The 23,179-nt window shown below is 44.2% G+C and overlaps 4 protein-coding genes across 5 annotated transcripts in view; 2 read left to right on the top strand and 2 right to left on the bottom strand.

Annotated features, from left to right (window-relative positions):
• The window catches only part of LOC124012438 (zinc finger protein 606-like), a 1,040,669-nt gene that overhangs the window by 634,690 nt on the left and 382,800 nt on the right, over positions 1-23,179 (top strand). The gene's annotated exons all lie outside the window — the stretch shown is intronic.
• The window catches only part of LOC124012437, a 971,157-nt gene that overhangs the window by 601,354 nt on the left and 346,624 nt on the right, over positions 1-23,179 (top strand). The gene's annotated exons all lie outside the window — the stretch shown is intronic.
• Positions 1-23,179, bottom strand: part of LOC124012433 (neurotrophin receptor-interacting factor homolog) — a 162,804-nt gene that overhangs the window by 107,566 nt on the left and 32,059 nt on the right. The window lies entirely within an intron of this gene.
• LOC124012495 (sal-like protein 4) lies at positions 7,776-21,994 on the bottom strand. The gene is made up of 8 exons (XM_046326165.1): positions 21,857-21,994; positions 20,356-21,711; positions 17,870-18,000; positions 17,501-17,668; positions 9,896-10,060; positions 9,563-9,674; positions 8,534-9,324; positions 7,776-8,450 (listed from the first exon to the last, which is right to left on the bottom strand). The coding sequence occupies exons 2-8, from the start codon at positions 20,636-20,638 to the stop codon at positions 8,292-8,294; spliced, it is 1,809 nt and encodes a 602-aa protein (XP_046182121.1). The 5' UTR covers positions 20,639-21,711; positions 21,857-21,994; the 3' UTR covers positions 7,776-8,291.

Below are 23,179 nucleotides of genomic sequence, written 5' to 3'. Positions count from 1 at the left end.
AAGAATGATGGAGGACACTGTATTTGGGGACCTTCAATGCTGCAGATATTTTTTGGTACCCTTCCCCAGATTTGTGCATCGACACAATCCTGTCTCAGAGCTCTACGGACAACTCCTTCAACCTCATGGCTTGGTTTTTGCTCTAGAATGCGCTGTCAACTGTGGGACCTTATATAGACAGGAGTGTGCCGTTCCAAGTCATGTCCAATCAATTGAATTTACCACATGTGAACTCAAATCAAGTTTAAGAAACATCTCAAGGATGATCAATGGAAACAGGATGCACCTGAGCTCAATTTTGTGCGTCATTGCAAAGGGTCTGAACACTTTATAAAGTATTTCTGATTTTTTTTAAATACATTTGCGGGGGGAAAAAAACTTTTTGCTTTGTCATTATAGGGTCTTGTGTGTTGATTGCTGGGGATAATAAAAAAAAACATTTTTAGAATAAGGCTGTAACGTAACAAAATGTGAAAAAAGTCAATGGGTCTGAATACTTTCCGAAAGCACTGTACACAGTTATCAATGCGTAATGCCATGTTAAACCTACACTAAACACAGCCCTTAATTATTGTGCATTTTCTTACCCCCTTTTTCTCCTCAATTACGATCTTGTCTCATTGCTGCAACTCACCAACAGTCTCGGGAGAGGCAAAGGTTGAGTCATGCGTCCTCCAAACATAACTTGCCAAGCCACGCTTCTTAACACCCGCTTGCTTAACCCGGAAGCCAGCTATACCAATGGGTCCGAGGAAACACTGTTCAAGTGATGACCGTAAATCAGCCTGCAGGCGCCCGGCCCGCCACAAGGAGTCACTAGAGCGCCTGGCCAAACCCTTCTCTAAACCAGACGACGCTGGGCCAATTGTCTGCCGCCCTATGGGACTCCAGGTCACAGCCTGGGATCGAACCCAGGTTTTTTGTACATATGACAGGAGTTTACACGTTTTGTTCCAGCCTTTCACTAACACTTCGTTCAACTAATTGTGGTCTAAATTGTAGACCATGAATAGTTGAACGTGGTGTTTGGGCTGGACAGAAAATAAAAACTGTAAATACCAACCATATACAGTGCATTCAGAAAGTATTCAGACTCCTTTTTCCACATGTTGTTATGTTACAGCCTTATTCTAAATTTGATGAAATAGTATTTTTCAACTCATCAATCTACACATAATACCCCATAATGACAAGCAAAACAGGTTTTTACTAATCTATCGCAAGACCTGAAAATGATCAGCAACCAATTTGACAGAGCTTAAAGAATTTTGAAAAGAATAATGGGTTAAATGTTGCATAATCCAGTTGTGGCATTGAATTCAGGCTGTAACAACAAAATGTGGAATAAGTAAAGGGGTATCAACCTGCTGAAGAAGTACAATGGGAGAGAGAAGGGTGTGGCTTTGATGGCTGTGGAGAACCAGGAAAAAGAGAAGGCCCTGCTACAGATGCACTGTGGCCAAACTCTCCTGCCGGAGCAGTCGAGACAGCTAGACAAGCTGATTATGCAATTCGGTAGGGTATTCTCGCCCTTCCCAGGACAAACAGATGTCCTGTTTCATCATATTCACACTGAACCCGGCAAGTATGGTGCATATCCGGCCTTACAGGATTCCTGAGGCCCATCTCTACGTTCAACGCGTATCCCATGCCCCGTGTGAATGAACTCCTGGAGTGCTTAGGAAAGGCCAAGTTCATCACCACCGTGGATTTGATGAAGGATATTGGCAAGTGCTGGTGGCTCCAGAGGACCACCCAAAGACTGCCTTCGCCACACCAGAGGGTCTTTTTCAGTATCTGATGATGCCCGTCGGACTGCATGGGGCTGCGGCAACTTTCCAACGCCTCATGGATGCCATTCTACGGGCCCATCAAGAGTACGTAGCGGCGTACATCGACTATGTGGTCATCCACTGCGAGGACTGGGATAGCCACCTCCTGCGACTACGGTCAGTGCTCGTGAGCCTAGAGGCTACATGGCTGACGGCCAATCCAAACAAATGCTGCCTGGGTCTGTCCGAGGCGGGATACCTGGGTTACACCGTGGGCAGAAAAGACCAGGGCCATTCGGGACTGGCCCCGGCCTCAGACGAAGTGGGACGTCCAAGCCTTCTTGGGGAAAACGGGATATTATCGCCGTTTCATCCCTGGATATGCAACCATTGCCAACCCCCTCACAAACCTCACCATGAAAAACCTGCCAAACTGTGTAGCGTGGAAGGACGAGACAGAAGACGCCTTCCAGTTGCTAAAAGATAGCCTGTGCTCTGATCCCGTCCTGCAGGCTCCTGACTTCTTCCAAGAGTTCATTGTGCAGGTAGATGCCTCAGATACGGGGCTCGGAGCCATCCTAGCTTAGAGTGAAGGCGAATTCTCTTAAGTAGGAAGCTCAGTGATCGGGAACAGAGAGATGCTACTGTAGAGAAAGAGGCCCTAGCCATTACGTGGGCCCTCGATATCTCCGGTACTACCTACTCGGGCATAGGTTTGCCCTCGTTACTGACCATGCTCCCCTCACATGGATGGCCGGTAAGGGAAACAATAACAACAGAATAGCCAGATGGTTTCTTGCTTCTCAACCATTCTCTTTCCATGTCACCCACAGGTCTGGATCGAGGAACGGGAATGCAGATGCTCTGTCCCGACTCAACCAAGACGGCGCGTTTGGTGCCCGGCCGTCCGGTCCTGAGGGGAGGTAGGTGGAAGGACCACCAGAGGGCAAGCTGCACCCACGGACAGTAGCCCAGCCTGGCATGTGAGTCAAGGTGATCAGAGGCAATTAAGCACAGCTGACGGTACTAATGAGCTATTCTCTTTTCCCTACAAGAGAGAGGAGGGAACCGGCAGAGAGAGGAGAAAGAAGTCTTTGCCTCTACAAAGGAGAGGCCATACCTTTCGGAAGGGAGAAGAAGGGGACACCCCACCTCTTGGGGATGGTCACCATGGATCCGGACGACCACCCGTAGAGAGCTCTCCATGGACGGATCATGAAGGCGGTGACACACTTGTGATTTATGTTATAGTTTAAAGCTACTCACCTTGTGTTCCTTGGTCTTGTGAAGAAGAAGATTTGTGTTTTCCGTGGAATATTATCCTTGATTGCGTTGGAGTGTTTGAGAAGGAAAATAATATCTCAATAGAGAACTTTGTTCAATTAAGAAAACCTGCTCCTGACTCGTTTTTTCCACCTTTCCGCTTTAGAGCAACCGCCAAGTACTTGGTCCGCTCACACTGTAAACACAAATTGTGCAGAAGACCATATTAATTACAGTATATAATCAACTTTTTGCTGTACACATAGAAACATGATATTATAAAATGTAAACTCCAGTCAAATAAAATTTTATTAGTCACGTGCCGAATCTAACATGTGTAGTAGACCTTACAGTGAAATGCTTACTTACGAGCCCCTAACCGACAGTGCAGTTTAACTAAAATACAGATAAGAATAAGAGATAAAAGTAACAAGTAATTAAAGAGGAGCAGTAAATAATATCAATATATATAGGGGGGTGCCAGTTAGTTGAGGTAGTATGTACATGTAGGAAGAGTTCATTCAAGTGACTATGCATAGATTGAGAGGGGAGGGGGGGGAATGTGAATAGTCTGGGTAGCCATTTGACTAGATGTTCAGGAGTCTTATGGCTTGGGGTAGAAGCTGTTTAGAAGCCTCTTGGACCTAGACTTGGCTCTCAGGTACCACTTGCTGTGTGGTAGAAGAGAGAGTCTTTGACTAGGGTGGCTGGAGTCTTTGACAATTTTTAGGGCCTTCCTCTGACACCGCCTGTATGGAGGTCCAGTATGGCAGGAAGCTTGGCCCCAGTGATGTACTGGGCCATTCACACTACCCTCTGTAGTGCCTTGCGGTCGGAGGCCGAGTAGTTGCCATACCAGGCAGTGATGCTCTCGATGGTGCAGCTGTTAAACCTTTTGACGATCTGAGGACCCATGTACATTTACATTTACATTTAAGTCATTTAGCAGACGCTCTTATCCAGAGCGACTTACAAATTGGTGCATTCACCTTATGACATCCAGTGGAACAGCCACTTTACAATAGTGCATCTAAATATTTTAAGGGGGGTGAGAAGGATTACTTTATCCTATCCTAGGTATTCCTTAAAGAGGTGGGGTTTCAGGTGTCTCCGGAAGGTGGTGATTGACTCCGCTGTCCTGGCGTCGTGAGGGAGTTTGTTCCACCATTGGGGAGCCAGAGCAGCGAACAGTTTTGACTGGGCTGAGCGGGAACTGTACTTCCTCAGTGGTAGGGAGGCGAGCAGGCCAGAGGTGGATGAACGCAGTGCCCTTATTTGGGTGTAGGGCCTGATCAGAGCCTGGAGGTACTGAGGTGCCGTTCCCCTCACAGCTCCGTAGGCAAGCACCATGGTCTTGTAGCGGATGCGAGCTTCAACTGGAAGCCAGTGGAGAGAGCGGAGGAGCGGGGTGACGTGAGAGAACTTGGGAAGGTTGAACACTAGACGGGCTGCGGCGTTCTGGATGAGTTGTAGGGGTTTAATGGCACAGGCAGGGAGCCCAGCCAACAGCGAGTTGCAGTAATCCAGACGGGAGATGACAAGTGCCTGGATTAGGACCTGCGCCGCTTCCTGTGTGAGGCAGGGTCGTACTCTGCGGATGTTGTAGAGCATGAACCTACAGGAACGGGCCACCGCCTTGATGTTAGTTGAGAACGACAGGGTGTTGTCCAGGATCACGCCAAGGTTCTTAGCGCTCTGGGAGGAGGACACAATGGAGTTGTCAACCATGATGGCGAGATCATGGAACGGGCAGTCCTTCCCCGGGAGGAAGAGCAGCTCCGTCTTGCCGAAGTTCAGCTTGAGGTGGTGATCCGTCATCCACACTGATATGTCTGCCAGACATGCAGAGATGCGATTCGCCACCTGGTCATCAGAAGGGGGAAAGGAGAAGATTAATTGTGTGTCGTCTGCATAGCAATGATAGGAGAGACCATGTGAGGTTATGACAGAGCCAAGTGACTTGGTGTATAGCGAGAATAGGAGAGGGCCTAGAACAGAGCCCTGGGGGACACCAGTGGTGAGAGCGCGTGGGGAGGAGACAGATTCTCGCCACGCCACCTGGTAGGAGCGACCTGTCAGGTAGGACGCAATCCAAGCGTGGGCCGCGCCGGAGATGCCCAACTCGGAGAGGGTGGAGAGGAGGATCTGATGGTTCACAGTATCGAAGGCAGCCGATAGGTCTAGAAGGATGAGAGCAGAGGAGAGAGAGTTAGCTTTAGCGGTGCAGAGCGCCTCCGTGATACAGAGAAGAGCAGTCTCAGTTGAATGACTAGTCTTGAAACCTGACTGATTTGGATCAAGAAGGTCATTCTGAGAGAGATAGCGGGAGAGCTGACCAAGGACGGCACGTTCAAGAGTTTTGGAGAGAAAAGAAAGAAGGGATACTGGTCTGTAGTTGTTGACATCGGAGGGATCGAGTGTAGGTTTTTTCAGAAGGGGTGAAACTCTCGCTCTCTTGAAGACGGAAGGGACGTAGCCAGCGGTCAGGGATAAGTTGATGAGCGAGGTGAGGTAAGGGAGAAGGTCTCCGGAAATGGTCTGGAGAAGAGAGGAGGGGATAGGGTCGAGCGGGCAGGTTGTTGGGCGGCCGGCCGTCACAAGACGCGAGATTTCATCTGGAGAGAGAGGGGAGAAAGAGGTCAGAGCACAGGGTAGGGCAGTGTGAGCAGAACCAGCGGTGTCGTTTGACTTAGCAAACGAGGATCGGATGTCGTCGACCTTCTTTTCAAAATGGTTGACGAAGTCATCTGCAGAGAGGGAGGAGGGGGGGGAGGGGGAGGAGGATTCAGGAGGGAGGAAAAGGTGGCAAAGAGCTTCCTAGGGTTAGAGGCAGATGCTTGTCAAATCCTTTCAGTCTCTTGAGGGGGAACAGGTTTTGTCGTCCCCGCTTCACAACTGTCATGGTATGCTTGGACCATGTTAGTTTGTTGGTGATGTGGACACCAAGGAACTTGAAGTTCTCAGCCTGCTCCACTGCAGCCCTGTCGATGAGAATGGGGGCGTGCTCGGTCATCTTTTTCCTGTAGTCCACAATCATCTCCTTTGTGAACCCCATCTCTAACACTAATTCAAGTACAGTATGGAACCATTAGAGTTTTATCTGAAAAAATGGCCATAGTCGTGGGCAAAATATTGGCACCCTTGCACGTTTTCAAATAACAAACATTTTCTTCCAGAAAACTATGGAGCGCCAAGGAGGAAATGGTAATTGTGCTTGAATCTGAAAGTGCGGCAAGTGAAGTGTGTGATAATGAATGGAAAATAGTCAAATCAAAGAATGAAATAAAACGAGCACAAGTTGTAGTAGAAGACAAGGACCTGTCCAATAATTAATTTCTTATTGGACTGCAATTTTTGGAAAAGGAGATTAATTTGGGAAATCCATCTGTAATATCAAAGACTGTGAAGAAAGCAGTGGAAAAGGTGGATTCAATCAATGTGACTAGAATTAGCCTTGTTTTGGTTAATTGTGTTGATGAAGAACAGAAGAAGTGTGCACTGGATCTGACAAAATTGTCCACGTCAGAAGTAACATTTATTGATCCTGATTGGCACAGCGGTGTAAGGCACTGCGTCGCAGTGTTAGAGGCGTCACTACAGACCCGGGTTCAATCCAGGGCTGTATCACAACCGGCTGTGATCGGGAGTCCCATAGGGCGGTGCACAATTGGCCCAGTGTTCTTCTGGTTACGGGAGGGTTTGGCCCGGGTAGGCCGTCGTTGTAAATAAGAATTTGTTCTCAACTGACTTGCCTTAAAAAATTATATTTGGAGCAGGGTGCTTGCCAAAGGAGTTATAGCTGGAATCTCGTTGGACATACAGTAGATGATAAATACCTTAATCAGAAAATCCCTAAGAGTGGTCAGCACACGTCGCATGACCCGTTTGGTAAATGGAAGGAGGGAGAAAAGCCTGTCAATGTTGTTGTTGTTTGAGGAGACTACCTGAATATGTGAAGCTTGGATATGTGAGGTATGCTTTGAGAGGATTTGTGTCCAAACCATTACAGTCAAATCAAATGTTATTTGTCATGTGCGCCGACTACAACAGGTGTAGACCTTACAGTGAAATGCTTACTTACAAACCCTTAACCAACAATCCAGTTAAGTAAATAAGTGTTAAGAAAGTATTTACGAAAATAAACTGAAGTTTAAAAAAAATGTAATAAAAAACAACAACTAATAATTAAAGAGCAACAATAAAATAACAGTAGGGAGGCTATATTCAGGGGGTATCGGTACAGAGTCGATGTGCTGGGGCATAGGTTAGTCGAGGTAATATGTACATGTAGGTAGAGATAATAAACGACGACAATGCAAATAGTCCGTGTAGCCATATGATTAGTTGTTCACGAGTCTTATGGCTTGGGGGTAGAAGCTGTTAAGCCTTTTTCGACCTCGACTTAGCACTCCAGTACTGCTTGCCATGTGGTAGCAGAGAGAACAGTCTGAGGCGGCTGGAGTCTTTGGCAATTTTTAGGTCCTTTCTCTGACACCGCCTGGTATAGAGGTCCTGCATGGCAGGAAGCTTGGCCCCAGTGATGTACTGGGTGTCGTGTCTTTGGTACTGCCGGATTAAGTGATATGACATGCTATTCCATAAAATAATTTCTCTGTAATTAATATTACCTAATTAAGCTAATCAGGAAACTCAGTCCCTGCAATGATACAAAAACAACCAAGTCAGTCAGCACAGTCAAATTCGTATTTCATTTCAACAAAATGGTCATTTACTCGCATAACCTTTACGTACGGTACTTTTATTGCACAAAACGATACAAGTAGATGAACTTTTCTCACTATGGTACCATTGGACCTTTTCTGTAAATCTGGAACCCTTACTTTGATAAAATGAATTTCAGAATACGTTGGAAAAGGTTCAACATTACAAAGCACCATCCTGATCTCACTATAACACCACCAGTATCAACCTAAAGGGACTAAGTTTGTCATTCTTCAGTAGAGAAGCATCTTTACGAGACACCATGACACCATCCAGCACCATATAATCTACTCTGCCTCATCATACACATTCTTTCCTCAGTTCAATCAAATGCATTCATAAAGCCCTTTATACATCAGCAGAAACCCAGACTAAAACCCCAAACAGCAAGCAATGCAGATGTAGAAGCACAGTGGCTAGGAAAAACTCAGTCCTCTTCTGGCAGTGCTGGGTGGAGTTTACCTCATCCAGTTCCCTACTAAATCCAAAAGCAACAAAATTAACTACAAACACACTAACTAGTACTATATGTTACTATACTCTATACATGGACCATGTTTTCTGCAGGTGTATCCTGAGGTATCTCCTCTCTGAGAACCCGCAGTGTGTACAGGCGAACGGTCTCTCTACCATGTGGACCTTCAGGTTCATCTTCAGCTGGTGCTGGTGGGAAAACCTCTTCTCACACTGGGGCAGCTTCAGGATTTATCCCCTGTGTGGACACTCTGGTGCCTCTTCAGGTTGAACAAGTGTGAAAAACTGGCCCGGCAAATGTGGCAGTTGAATGGTTTCTCCCCTGTGTGGACCCTCTGGTGCCTCTTCAGGCTGAACGAGTGTGAAAAACTGGCCCAGCACAGGTGGCAGCCGAATGGTTTCTCCCCCGTGTGCATCCTCTGGTGGATCTCCACCTGTTTGGGGAAACTGAAGGCTTTCCCACAGAACGAACACGGGAAACACTTATCTTTGGCGATGCCACCTTTACTGATTCCATCTCTACTACTGTCATTTGTCAATGGGCTTGTGTAGGTATTTAGTGTTGAGGCATTGGCATTGTCTGAGGTCTGGTTTAACATTAGGGGAGTGTGAGGAGGACAAAGGCCAGGGAGTGTCTGTGTTGTCGCAGGGTCCATGTTCCAGTTGATAGATCCTATAGAAGGCAGGCTGAAGGCAGCACCTGTTAGGGGGTTAACCTGAGGCGCCATCAGTCTCTCTGAATCACAACTATAGGAGCAGGACGGAGCATCGCTAGCCGAGTCTGTGGCTGTTCTCATACAGACACCTCCCCGTCCCCGCAGACCAAATCTACGCCTCACCCTGGTCTCAGCCAGTCTGTTGTCATGAAGACTAAGTTCAGCTGTTGTTTTGCATTCGACCGACTGTTTCTGTTTCTGGTTAACAGTGTTGTTCCCCAGCCCAGAATTAAGGACGCTGTTCCATCCATTGACCTCCACTATGTCACATCTGGTCCTGGCATGCTCAATGATGTTGTCCCCTGGGCTCTTGGCTGCACTGGCTTGGGTATCCAAGATGGCCACCCAGTCTCCTTTGTTAGCCTCCAGCCAACCACCTGCAGGAAGAGGTTAGAAAATAGACTTTACAAACATGGCAGAGAAAACTCTACATATGGAGTATTTTTTAGTCAATTACATGGTCAAGTTCATACATTGTGTTTTTGTTGTATGTAAACATAAGCTGTATTGATTTCATTGTATGAATGAAGAAAATTAAGACAAAATAGTCAGGTGCATCGCTACTCCCATTGAAGATGTAGTACTGTATGTAGGCTATATGTATTTCCCCCTTACCTTGCTCCCCCATCTTTAGTCCACTCAGCAGATTAATGCTCTCTTGTCCATCCTCTATTGTCTCCTCTTTGACTAGTAGCAGATCAGGCTTCCCTTCCTCCATGTCTACTGACTGTAAGAAATACAGAGAGAAGATGTTGGATCAAAACATCTGATATGAGCACCCTGCTAAGGAGCATCTTCTGATTGGGCTATGAGTACAATGCATACATGTTAGTTGATTTGCTACTATACTATTGGTTGAATAATTCAATGGCAGGGTCCCACACTTAAGACAAAATGAATTAAGACTTGACCTAATACCATTCAGACAGTAGTTCACAGTGGGCTCACCTCAGTGAGACTGTATGTGGTCCTGTGCTGCTCAGCTGGTTCCTCTGTAGGTTCAGGAGGAGGTGTAGTCTGGTTTTCGTCCATGGCCATGTTCCCCTCAGGGTTCCCCAGACCCTCCTCACACCCCTCCTCCTTCATGAGCGGCACCTCTGGACTCTCCTCCTCCTGGAAGAGACAGGTGATACAGATCACAGACATACACTCCCTCAGGTACATACACACAGATAATAAACACACTTTCAACATGGAGTGTTTACCCATCCACACTACGCTTGAGTCCTATACTGTAGTTACAGAATGACTTAATTGTTGTTAAGCTCATCCTGGTGGACATAAATATGATGTGGGTAAATATGAGTCATCATCAGTCAAACCAGGACTCAACTATATTGAAGTGCACAGTAGGTGTTTGTTAGTGTGTGGGTACAGTGCAGTGAAGGCTTATGAGGGGAGAACAGCTCGTAATAATGTCTGAAATGGAGTAAATGGAATGGTTCCAAAGACATGGTTTTCATACCACTCCATTCACTCTATTCCATCCATTAAACTCCATTCAAGCCATTATTGTGAGCCGTTCTTCCCTCAGCAGCCTCCACTGTTGCGGTTCCTTCTGAAAGTATTCATACACCTTGACCTTTTCCACATTTTGTTATTTTACAGACTAAATTTAAAATGGATTAAAATATACATTTTGGGGTCACTGGCCTACATACAATACCCCATAATGTCAATGTGGAATTATGTTTTTAAAATTTTTAATTTTGACAAATTAATAAAAAATGAAAAGTTGAAATTTCTTGAGTCAATAAGTTTTCAACCTCTGACTTTAAGACAGTCACATAGTTTAATGGGTGTGATAGGAGAAGAGAGGATGGATCAACAACATTGTAGTTACTCCACAATACTAACCTCTTTGACAGAGTGAAAAGAAGGAAGCCTGTACAGAATAAAAATATTACAAAACGTGCATCGTTTGCAACAAGGCACTAAAATAGTACTGCAAAATAAAGTGACAAAGCAATTAACTTTTTGTCCTGAATACAAAGGGTTATGTTTGGAGCAAATCCAATACAACACATTACTGAGTACCACTCCCCATATTTTCAAGCATAGTGGTGGCTGCATCGTATTATGGGTATGCTTGTAATCATTAAGGACTGGGGAGTTTTTCAGGATAAAAAATAAACATAATGGAGCTAAGCACAGGCAAAATCCTAGAGGAAAACCTGGATCAGTTTGCTTTCCACCAGATACTGGGAGAATTCATCTTTCTGCAGGACAATAACCTAAAACACAAGGACAAATCTACACTGGAGTTGCTTACCAAGAAGACCGCAAATTTTGAGTGGCCAAGTTACAATTTTGACTTAAATCTGCTTAAATCTATGGCAAGACCTGAAAATGGTTGTCTAGCAATGATCAACAACCAATTTGACAGGGATTTAAGATTATTGTTTAAAATAAATTGGCCAAATGTTGCACAATCCAGGTGTGGAAAGCTCTTTGAGACTTACTCAAAGATTCACAGATGTAATTGCTACTAAAGGTGATTCTAACCTGTACAGACACAGATAATGTTTTATTTTTCATGATTTAAAAAAATATATATTGTATAGTTTTTCTTCCACTTTTTTTGTAGATCATTGACGAAAAATTACAATTAAATCCATTTTAGTCCCACTTCGTAACAAAACGGAAAAATGGCCTTATGAAATCCACACATATGTCTTAAAAAATGTCCATGAACTTGATTAACTCCATTCATTTTCTCATTAAAAGTGTCTTTGGGGAAAAAAGGAAGTTAGTTGAATAGAAGTAGTGAAATAGGCATTTGTGAACATAATATAGCCCACACAATACAAACACAAATATGTAACAGATGTTTTATGTCTGAATGCAATATTCTACCTAGGAATATTCAACACTGAAATCTGTTAATTCAACGTTTGATCCAAACATCAGAAGATATCGTGTGGAATGGCTTCTATGTTATAGAGTGGAATGTTTTTTTCTGCTGGTATATCCTGAGGTAGGTCCTCTCAGAACCTCTTCCTGCAGTGTGTACAGGTAGGGCTGTGGCGGTCATGAAAATGTGTCAGCCGTTAACTGTCACGCAGAGTGACCACCGGTCTCAAGGTTATTGACCATGCGTTAATATAAATACGGTTGGCATCTCCAGGTTTCTACGCATACAAGCCGCTGATGCGCGCCATTGGAACATCTACAATTAATATATGGATTACAAATCTATTTAATATACACCATCACCATAGCTGGTGTTAAGAAACATGATATGAAGAAAATGTATTTCAGAAGAACATATACATGTTCTTATGTGTGAAATTAGCTTAGAATAGGCCATTATCAGTTGCATGGGCATGCCATCCGTATGCACTCGACAGTGGGGATGAAATACGAACGCTATAATAGGTGTGTTGTAAAAAGGACCAGCTCCTGACACGCATAATTTATTCATCATGAATAAGATTTATTTGATTTCATTCTTCATTAATGTAACCACAATGTTCAGTTGAAATGGCTCACATTTGCATGCACCAATAGTAGGGACATCTTTATACACACACACACGAAAGTATTCAACCCCCTTGGGATTTTTCTTAGTTGGTTACCTTACACCCTGGAATTAAAATTGGGGGTTTGTATAATTTGATTTACACAACATGCCTACCACTTTGAAGATGCAACATATTTTTGGTCAAATAAACAAGAAGTAACACAAAACTGAACTTGAGCGTGCCATTTACCCCCCCCAAAAGTCAATACTTTGTCGATTACATCTTCAAGTCTCTTGGGGTATGTCTCTATAAGCTTGGCACATCTAGCCACTGGGATTTTTGCCCATTGTTCAAAGCAAAACTGCTCCAGCTCATTCAAGTTGGATGGGTTCCAGTGGTGTACAGCTATCTTTAAGTCATACCACAGATTCTCAATTGGATTGAGGTCTGGACTTTGACTAGGCCATTCTAATACATTTAAATGTTTCCCCTTAAACCACTCGAGTGTTGCTTTAGCAGTATGCTTATGGTCATTGTCCTGCTGGAAGGTGAACCTCTGTCCCAGTCACAAATCTCTGGAAGACTGAAACAGGTTTCCCTCAAGAATTTCCCTGTGTTTAGCACCACCCATAATTTCTTCAATTTATATTTGACCAGTTTCCCAGTCTCTGCCGATGGAAAAACATCCCCACAGCATGATGCGGCTACCACCATGCTTCACTGTAGGGATGGTGCACTCGGGGTGATGAGAGGTGTTGGGTTTGCGCCAGACAGTGTTTTCCTTGATGGCCAAAAATCTCAATTTTAGTCTCATCTGACCAGTGTACCTTCTTCCATATGTTTGGGGTGTCTCCCACATGCTTTTTGGCCATTTAAGCAATGGCTTTTTTCTGGCTACTCTTCAATAAAGCCCAGCTCTGTGGAGTTTCCGGGTTAAAGTGGTCCTATGGACAGATACTCCAATCTCTGCTGTGGAGCTTTGCAGCTATTCAGGGTTATCTTTGTTGCCTCTCTGATTAATGCCCTCCTTGCCTGGTCCGTGAGTTTCAGTGGGCGGCCTTCTCTTGGCAGGTTTGTTGTGGTGCCATATTCTTTCAATTTTTAAAATAATGAATTTAATGGTGCTCCTTGGGATGTTCAAAGTTTGGGACTTTTTTTTGCTGATGCTCCAGATACTCAACTAGTCTAAAGGCCAGTTTTATTGCTTATTTATTCAGAACAACAGTTTTCAGCTGTGATAGCATAATTGTAAAAGGGTTTTCTAATGATCAATTAGCCTTTTAAAATGATAAATGTGGATTAGCTAACACAATGTGCAATTGGAACACAGGAGTGATGGTTGCTGATAATGGGCCTCTGTACACTATGTAGATATTGCATAAAAAACACGCAGATTCCAGCAACAATAGTCATTTACAACTTCTACACTGTATTTCTGATCAATTTGATGTTATTTTAATGGACAAAAAAAATATGATTTTCTTTCAAAAACAAGGACATTTCTAAGTGACCCCAAACTTTGGAACGGTAGTGTGTGTGATATATATATATATATATAGATATAGACTGAGGCCCAGTCTCCGAAGGGAGGGGATTATGCTCTGCTTCAGTATGTCACAGTATATGTTGGCATTCATGGTTCCCTCAATGAACTGTAGCTCCCCAGTGCCGGCAGCACTCATGCAGACCCAGTCCATGACACTCCCATCACCATGCTTGACTGTAGGCAAGACACATTTGTCTTAGTACTCCTCACTTGGTTGCCGCCACACACGCTTGACACCATCTGAACCAAATAAGTTCATCTTTGTCTCATCAGACCACAGGACATAATTCTTCTGGGACGACAGCCATGCAGACCAATTTGATGCAGTATACAGCGTATGGTCTGAGCACTGACAGGCTGACCCCCCACCCCTTCAACCTCTGCAGCAATGCTGGCAGCACTCATACGTCTATTTCCCAAAGACAACCTCTGGATACGATGCTGAGCACGTGCACTCAACTTCTTTGGTCGACCATGGCGAGGCCTGTTCTGAGTGGAACCTGTCCAGTTAAACCGCTGTATGGTCTTGGCCATCGTGCTGCAGCTCAGTTTCAGAGTCTTGGCAATCTTCTTATAGCCCAGGCCATCTTTATGTAGAGCAACATTTTTTTTCCAGATCCTCAGAGAGTTCTTTGCCATGAGGTGCCATGTTGAACTTCCAGTGACCAGTCAGTATGAGGGAGTGTGAGAGCATAACACCAAATTTAACACACCTGCTCCCCATTCACACCTGAGACCTTGTAACACTAACGAGTCACATGACACCGGGGAGGGAAATGGCTAATTGGGCTCAATTTGGACATTTTCACTTAGGGGTGTACTCACTTTTGTTGCCAGCGGTTTAGACATTAATGGCTGTGTGTTGAGTTATTTTGAGGGGACAGCAAATTTACACTGTTATACAAGCTGTACATTCACTACTTTACATTGTAGAAAAGTGTTCTTCAGTGTTGTCACATGAAAAGATATACTGATATTTACAAAAAAGTGAGGGGTGTACTCACTTTAGTGACATACTGTATATGTGGATTTGGGCTAATTCACCGTCTGAGGAAGTGGAAACTCAAAATGCATTAGCTAGAAAACTAAATATAATATGCTGATAGATTAATCAATTACACAGCTAACTAACAGTTCAAGTAGTTAGTTAACAGTTAATGTAATGTCCTGAACACTTTTCAGCATGCCCAATGATGTCTATAGGCCTATGCAATTACTCCGCCCTGTATAAGATATATCCCTGTATAAGATATATCTCAAAGCTATAGCCTTTGAGACACTTCATTTAAAAAAGGTGCTCCAGCTGTCCAAATTGAGAAATAAATATAAAACCTACAGAAAGCTGAGACTCTCCTGCCTCCCGAGTGGCGCAGCGGTCTAAGGCACTGCATCGCAGACTCTGGTTCGATCCCAGACTGTGTCACCGCTGGCCGTGACCGGGAGACCCATGAAGCGGCGCACGATTGGCCCAGCGTCGTCCAGGTTAGGGGAGGGTTTGGCCAGTTGGGATGTCCTTGTCCCATCTCGCTCTAGCGACTCCTTGTGGCGAGCCAGACGCCTGCAAGCCAACTTCGGTTGCCAGCTGTACGGTGTTTCCTCCGACACATTGGTGCGGCTGGCTTCCGGGTTAAGCGAACAGTGTGTCAAGAAGCAGTACGGCTTGGCAGGTTGTGTTTCGGAGGACGCATGGCTCTCGACCTTCACCTCATCCGAGTCCGTACGGGAGTTGCAGCGATGGGACAAAACTACTAATTAGGCATCACAAAATTGGGGAGAAAAAGTGGTAAAAAGCACAAAAACATCTGAGACCCTCTTCTTTCCAACAGTCATAACAATAGGCCTATTTGCATGATTTTCCCACAACTGCAATTTGAAATGTTGCAATCACAATGCATTTCTCTCCCTCCCCTTTCACCCACTTGGGGTGCAGAGAGAGAGAGTGCAGTTTGGAGGATGGATCAGACATTTCAGATTATAACAGCAAGTCTATGTCAATATAAAAATGTGGAACTTGAAACCGAATGACTCCAGTCAAATTCCACGTGAACGTAGAGTCATGGTAACTGGGCTACTCAAACTGCGCTCTTTAAACGGATGGTGCTGATGGGCGTGAGTAGCCTACCAAACTTGCTAACGGCCATCAAGACGCTAATTGCATGGTACTCAACACTCTATTGTCCCTCAAATCACTCTGACATCAATGCTAATGCCTTTTAAAATCGCATCAAAAACATTATATGATTGAATTTGAATTATCTGCAGGGGTCGCAATAGCAGGAATACATGTGTGTTGTATTCTGAAAATACAGGTGTATTGACCATGACTTTCAAGTTCCACATTTTTATATTGAAATAGACTTGCTGCTATTATCTGAAACGTCTCATCCATCCTCCAAACCATGCTCTCTATCTCTGCGCAGAGTGATTTGAGGGACAATAGAGCGTTGAGTACCAGGTCATTAGCATCTTGATGGCTGTTAGCAAGTTTGGTAGGCTACTCACGCCCATCAGCAACACTCATTTACAGAGTGCAGTTTGAGTAGCTCAGTTACCATGACTCAATGGTCACGTGGAATTTGAATACAGTGATGACTTGTGACCACCAGCGTGGCGGTATTACGGTCACCGTAACAGCCCTCCCTACACACAGGGGAACGGCCTCTCTCCTGTGTGGACCTTCAGGTGCATCTTCAGCTGGTGCTGGTGGGAGAACCTCTTTTCACACTGTGGGCAGCTATAGGATTTCTCCCCTGTGTGGACCCTCTGATGCCTCTTCAGGTTGCAAGCCTGGGCAAAGCGCATGTGACACTGGGTACAGCTGAAGGGTTTCTCCCCTGTGTGGACCCTCTGGTGGATCTCCACCTTCTGGGGGCGGCTGAAGCCTTTGTTACAGAACATGCAGAGGAACCGTTTCTCTTTACCTGATGTTGCTCCCCGTCCCTGAGTCTGGGCTCTAGACCTGTCGTTGGAGTTCAATACCTGATCGAAAAGGACTCGGCCGTGTGAATCGGAAGGTACCATCGACGTGGACACTGGGTTGCGATCCCTGAGTGGGTGTAAAGGGGAGTGGGTTGCGACATTTGGATTTGTCTGTAAGCTTTCCCTGTAGTCTATGAAGTCACTGGTGTTGCCCTGCGAGTGTCCTTCTCCTAAGTGAGTCTCATCTGCATTCCATGTCAGAGGAGTGTCGCCTTCCACTTTCATTTCATCTGCAACTATACCCTCCCCTTTCTTATCAAGGCACCCATCAGAGTATACACTACTATTGTACCGGTTCCAGTCCCCTCTCAATGGATTAGTCTGTGTATCTATGCCGATAGGCATGTCACCAGGTATCATCTCTGCAGTGTATGAACAGGAGGGATCATTGCCAGTCTGTAACGTGTCACCTGAGTCCTGATGGGACAGAACCGTCCTTGGGCTTGTGTTACCGTAAAGTAAATACTCTGAGTTTGGAGCAGGAGGACAGCCCAGTCGGTCCAGCCCCGTTAAAGTCTCTGTATCTGTCTCTGACTTGAGGACGGCGTTCAGCGTTCCACTGACCTCCGTGATGTTTTGTCGGGTAATGGGTGGCGCTGGGGCGGTGGTGGGGTCCTCTGTGGCTACAGGGGGTGCTCCAGCCGTTCCAGTATAGTGGCATCTGCTGTGCCGTGGGTCCTCCTCTTCTTGAGTCCTCTCCAGCTTGACCTCAGGACCTGCAGCCTCTGCATCCTGACACAAGAAGAGGGGAGATTAGAATTTGGATAACACTCATGTACCGGTAATAATGTCATTGGGAAGTCTCAGAAGCTCCCCTATGGTAGATAAATTAGGATGTACATGTAAGCAAGTGAATAGCTGAGGGGAGCCTTTCTGAAATAAATTGGCCACATTTGATGTACTCTCATTTTGATGTAATACTATTACACTAACCTCTATCACGATAACATGCTGGGTTGAGGTTCCACCACCCTCATCAACAGTGATTGGTTGGTCATCTCTACATGTATTGTGTCCCGCTGGCTTCACAAAGCTCCTGTGGCCTCCAGTAAGAAGTCCTTCAACTGAGACAGTGATTGGGGGAAAAGAGGTGGTTAGGTTAGGTACCATCAATGCTCAACACCATGTTGTACACTATTGACAGTTTTGACACTGTCTAGAATTGGCAAGGATGTAAGGAAACACTTAAAATAACTTATTGATACAATATTTGTAATCAGTAGATAATGTTCCATGCATCACATTGTTTTCAAAAGGTAAATAATAGTAAATGCAGTAAATCAAGAAAATAATTAGTGTCTTTGTGCAAGATGTCTAAATAAATCAGGGGAATTATTGCATACAATCCAAAAACTGACCAAGATGCAATTCTGGTTAACCAAATGTGGTTAACACATTTAAAGTCACATATGCGCAGAGGGGAAAGGACGACCTTCTGTAAAATAAACCTCTTGCCTTTCTTTCTTTAAAACAATAATCTTCATTGAAGTTAACATTTTACAATCATAAATATTTCATATAAATACAATTCAAGTTTCACATCAATACATTTTAGTTCATAATTACATAACGTGATTTACAGTTTTTATAGTGTCTGTGGTAGTTTTTGGAATCCATATTATTTCTTATTTTTAGTTCTGTTTTGATTATTATAATTTTTTTAATTGAACAAAATATTATTTCATAGTGATAATGCATCTTGTCTTCCAAAATGTACTGTTCATAACGTATATATTATTGTCCACCATAATTCTTTAGTAGAGTCATCCATGTGAGTTCCAAAGACACCATGAAAGACAGACTTGGGATTTATACATACAGTACAAGTCAAAAGCTTGGACACACCAACTTATTCAAGGGTTTTTCTTTATTTTTACTATTTTCTACATTGTAGAATAATAGTGAAGACATCAAAACTATGAAATAACACATGGAATCATGTAGTAACCAAAACAAGTGTTAAACAAAACTCTTTAAACAAAAAGATTCCTCAAAGTAGCCACCATTTGCCTTGATGACAGCTTTGCATACTCTTGGCATTCTCTCAACCAGCTTCATGAGGAATGCTTTTCCAACAGTCTTGAAGGAGTTCCCACATATGCTGAACATTTGTTGGCTGCTTTTCCTTCACTCCGCGGTCCAACTCATTCCAAACTAACTAAATTGGGTTGAGGTTGGATGATAGTGGAGTTCAGGTCATCTGATGCAGCACTACATCACTCTCCTTCTTGATCAAATAGCCATTGCACAGCCTGGAGGTGTGTTGGGTCATTGTCCTGTTGAAAAACAAATGATAGTCCCACTAAGCACAAACCAGATGGGATGGTGTATCACTGCAGAATGCTGTGGTAGCCATGCTGGTTAAGTGTGCCTTGAATTCTAAATAAATCACTGACAGTGTCACCAGCAAAGCACCAGCATATCATCACACCACCTCCCCCTCCATGCTTCATGGTGGGAACCACACATGCGGAGATAATCCGTTCACCTACTCTGCGTCTCAAAGACATGGTGGTTGGAACCAATCATCTCAAATTTAGACATCAGACCAAAGGACTGATTTTCACGGGTCTAATGTCCATTGCTTGTGTTTCTTGGCCCAAGAAAGTATCTTATTATTATTGGTGTCCTTTAGTAGTGGTTTCTTTGTAGAAATTCAACAAAGGCCTGATTCACACAGTTCTCCTCTGAACAGCTGATGTTGAGATGTGTCTGTTACTTGAACTCTGTTAAGCATTTATTTGGGCTGCAATCTGAGGTGCAGTTAACTCTAATGAACATATCCTCTGCAGCAGAGGTAACTGGGTCTTCCCTTCCTGTTGCGGTCCTCATGAGAGGCAGTTTCATCATAGCACTTGATGGATTTTACGACTGCACTTGAAGAAATGTTCAAAGTTCTTGAAAGTTCTTACTTATTTGAGTTTTTCTTGCCATAATATGGACTTGGTATTTTACCAAATAGGGCTATCTTCTGTATAACACCCCTACCTTGTCACAACACAACTGGTTGGCTCAAACGAAAGAAATTCCACAAATTAACCAGGCACATCTGTTTATTGAAATGTATTCCAGGTGACTACCTCATGAGGCTGGTTGAGAGAATGCCAAGAGTGTGCAAAGCTGTCAATCAAGGCAAAAGGGGGCTACTTTGAAGAATATCAAATATATTTTGATTTGATGTCTTCACCATTATTCTACAATGTAGAAAATATTGCAAATAAATAAAAACCCTTGAATGAGTAGGTGTCCAAACTTGACAGGTACTATACATTTTCTGACAACTGTGCAACGTAAGTTTCAAAATGTGTATTTAAATGTATGAAATTAACTGAGATACCAGATCCTTGGGTTCCGTAATCGTATTAAAATCCCCACATATAATTACGGAATTTACCACACATAAATAGCCCCTTATGTACCTCTTGCGGTTCCTCTGTATCTGTCGAGGATCTTGACACTTCTGGGACGACTGGCGAGGACGCGCTCTCGCATTGTCTTGTCAGCGCGGTCCCGTGGCACCTTCAGTTCCAGTAGCTGTAGTTTCCTCTGCAATGCCCTGTTTTCTTTTTGTCTTTGAGTTATTTCCAAACGAAACACTGCATAGTCATCATCTACGAGTTTACAGATCTCTGCCACGGCTGCATTCGCTAGCACCTCCATAATGGATGCTATTTGAGTGTGAAAAACCATACAGTCAGCCATTGTTAGAGGCTAGCTACCTAGCGTTACCAAGATAACATCAACCTAACCTTTCTCCAACGCGAATAAAATAGTACCTGGGGTAAGTATGTGATGCTATGCAGGGTTTTAATAAACGTCTAAATAACAACAATAAAAAGGATAACGTAAAAAGTGTTCTTGGTTACTGTTCACTTCCGTTTAAATGGTCTTCTTCATGTGATTTTCCGGCCGACTAGACGCTTTGTTGCGTTTTGCTGCCTTTCACAGGTCAGAGATTGAATTGCACATTTTGTTCACGAAAAAAAGAGCACCACCATCTAACCCTACATATTTCCCACCATAGGCCGTCGGCTTGGGAGGCTGGAACCCCTTCTCTCAAAACCCTGTATAGTTCTTTTGCACCCAAATCTGACACCCAAAAACGTTTCTGCTGCTGCTACTACTACCAAACCTATCTTCTTGGATTTCTTCTACATCTTTGTGGTACAATTAATGACCTTAGTAATAAATGATAATAAACCAAACTTACTAAAGTACAAACTGTCCTGGTCACTGTTCCTGCCTACGAGTCACAGGGATCCTCTCAGGCTCCCTCACCCGGCCTCACTCTTTCCCCATCAACATCTCCTTTCCTCAATGCCTCAGCATGAGACACATTCTGCACTGTAACCCTGGCAACCTCACATTTTTCACTTGCACATTTCTGACCCAGTTGCTCTTTCATCTAACAGCATCCAAACAGCAGACGTTTGTGGCACTACTGCTGGTGCTTCTGCTCCATCTGATCCCTCTTCTTCCTGTTTCCCTGGTGCCTGAGCCAGCTGACTGCTGGGCCTGTCCCTCCCTGCTGCTGAGGTTATTCTTCGAAGAGCCTAATCAATCGCTCTGGCATCACTGAAGGCTAACTTCTTAAACCTGGGGTCAAGTGCAACAGTTTCTGATAGCACATGATTCCATTCTGTGGAACTTTCAGTCCATTGATGAACATAGGGTGTCCATCCACTCTGTCACATATCCCGTGGTTACATTTGCTTCTCTCTGGTGGCTGGATGTGATTCGCTGCAGACCCTTACACAGGAGTATCATTTTTGAGGCTGTCACATAGTTGAAAAGAGAGAACAGTAACTTATTAGTTCAGGTTCATGTTTTGTCTGCTGATACTACATTCTCATCTACTGCTCATATACATATATAATGTATAATATTAAATAATGATGTAGTAATAACTGCTTACTGTACCTCACACCACTGATCTCCACAGTGCCCTGCTCAAAGGTTTCCAGGACTCTGCACACCTCCTCCACCACCTCCCATTATTCCTCTAGGGTCAGAGCATCAACAGGTTCATTGACAATGGCCAGGGTAGAGATGATGGCATCCTTTGACTCAAGAAACCGCTTCTGTAACGGATGTGAAACGGCTAGCTTAGTTAGCGGTGTGCGCTAAATATAGTTTCAATCGGTTACGTCACTTGCTCTGAGACCTTGAAGTAGTAGTTCCCCTTGCTCTGCAAGGGCCGTGGCTTTTGTGGAGCGATGGGTAACGATGCTTCGAGGGTGAATGTTGTTGTGTGCAGAAGGTCCCTGGTTCGCGCCCGGGTATGGGCGAGGGGACGGTTCAAAATTATACTGTTACACTTCAACGTATAAAATGTTGAATTCCACCTTGTAGTGCAGTCTTGTTTAGGCCTCAGATCAGGCATCCCCATCTGGTGTTGTGTAGACTTTAGTTTTTCAGCACTTACTGTGCTCCTGCGGAAGAATTCCACAGCTGCTTTCACTTTGTCCACAGTGGGCTTCATCACCTTCAGAGCTTCTCTTACAATCAGGTTGATTGTGTGGGCAAGACATGGATGATGGGTCCATTTAAAAATGTTCATGGCTTCGGGTTATGTTAGCTGCATTGTCGCTAACACAATAGACCACTTTTCCATCTACTTGCCACTCTCAACAAGTTCTCTGAGGTGTGTCTGTCAATGAACTCAAAGCAGTCCAGAAGACAGCTAGACATCGAAAAATCTTCAATGAAGTGACATGTAACCGACATGTAAGAAGTGGTTACCCAGTCAGTGGTAAGGCAAACTGCAGTAGATTTTTGGACTCCTTCCCGCACTGAAGCCTGTGTGCTCTCGTACAGCTGTGGAATAAGTGATCTTGAAAGGATTTTCCTGCTTGGAATTGTGTACATTTGATTTAGACTATTGCTATAATTTCTAAAACCTCTGTCCTCCACGATCGAAAATGGCTGGAAATCAGTGGTAATCATTTTAGCCAATGCAATATCAATTTCACCTCGTGTTGCTACAAACATAGACTTTGGCATAAACTGGTCCATTGAAGACTGCGTTGCTGTGGGTTGCGGAGTAGGCCTACTTGAATAAACCTCCATGTGCTGGCTCCGCCACTATCACTAGCAGGCCAGCTAGTTTCTCAAAGATACAGCTAGCTTCACCGTTGGGTGCATAGTTCGCATATGCCGGTGTAGGTTGTGCGTAGAACCGGCTTTATATGAGATTTTGTTTTGGCAAATTCTACACTGCGCTCTAACATTATATACATTATT

This window comes from Oncorhynchus gorbuscha, linkage group LG24 (assembly GCF_021184085.1).
Source record: "Oncorhynchus gorbuscha isolate QuinsamMale2020 ecotype Even-year linkage group LG24, OgorEven_v1.0, whole genome shotgun sequence".
NCBI lineage: Eukaryota > Metazoa > Chordata > Actinopteri > Salmoniformes > Salmonidae > Oncorhynchus > Oncorhynchus gorbuscha.
This window is presented reverse-complemented; position numbering and strand designations above follow the sequence as displayed.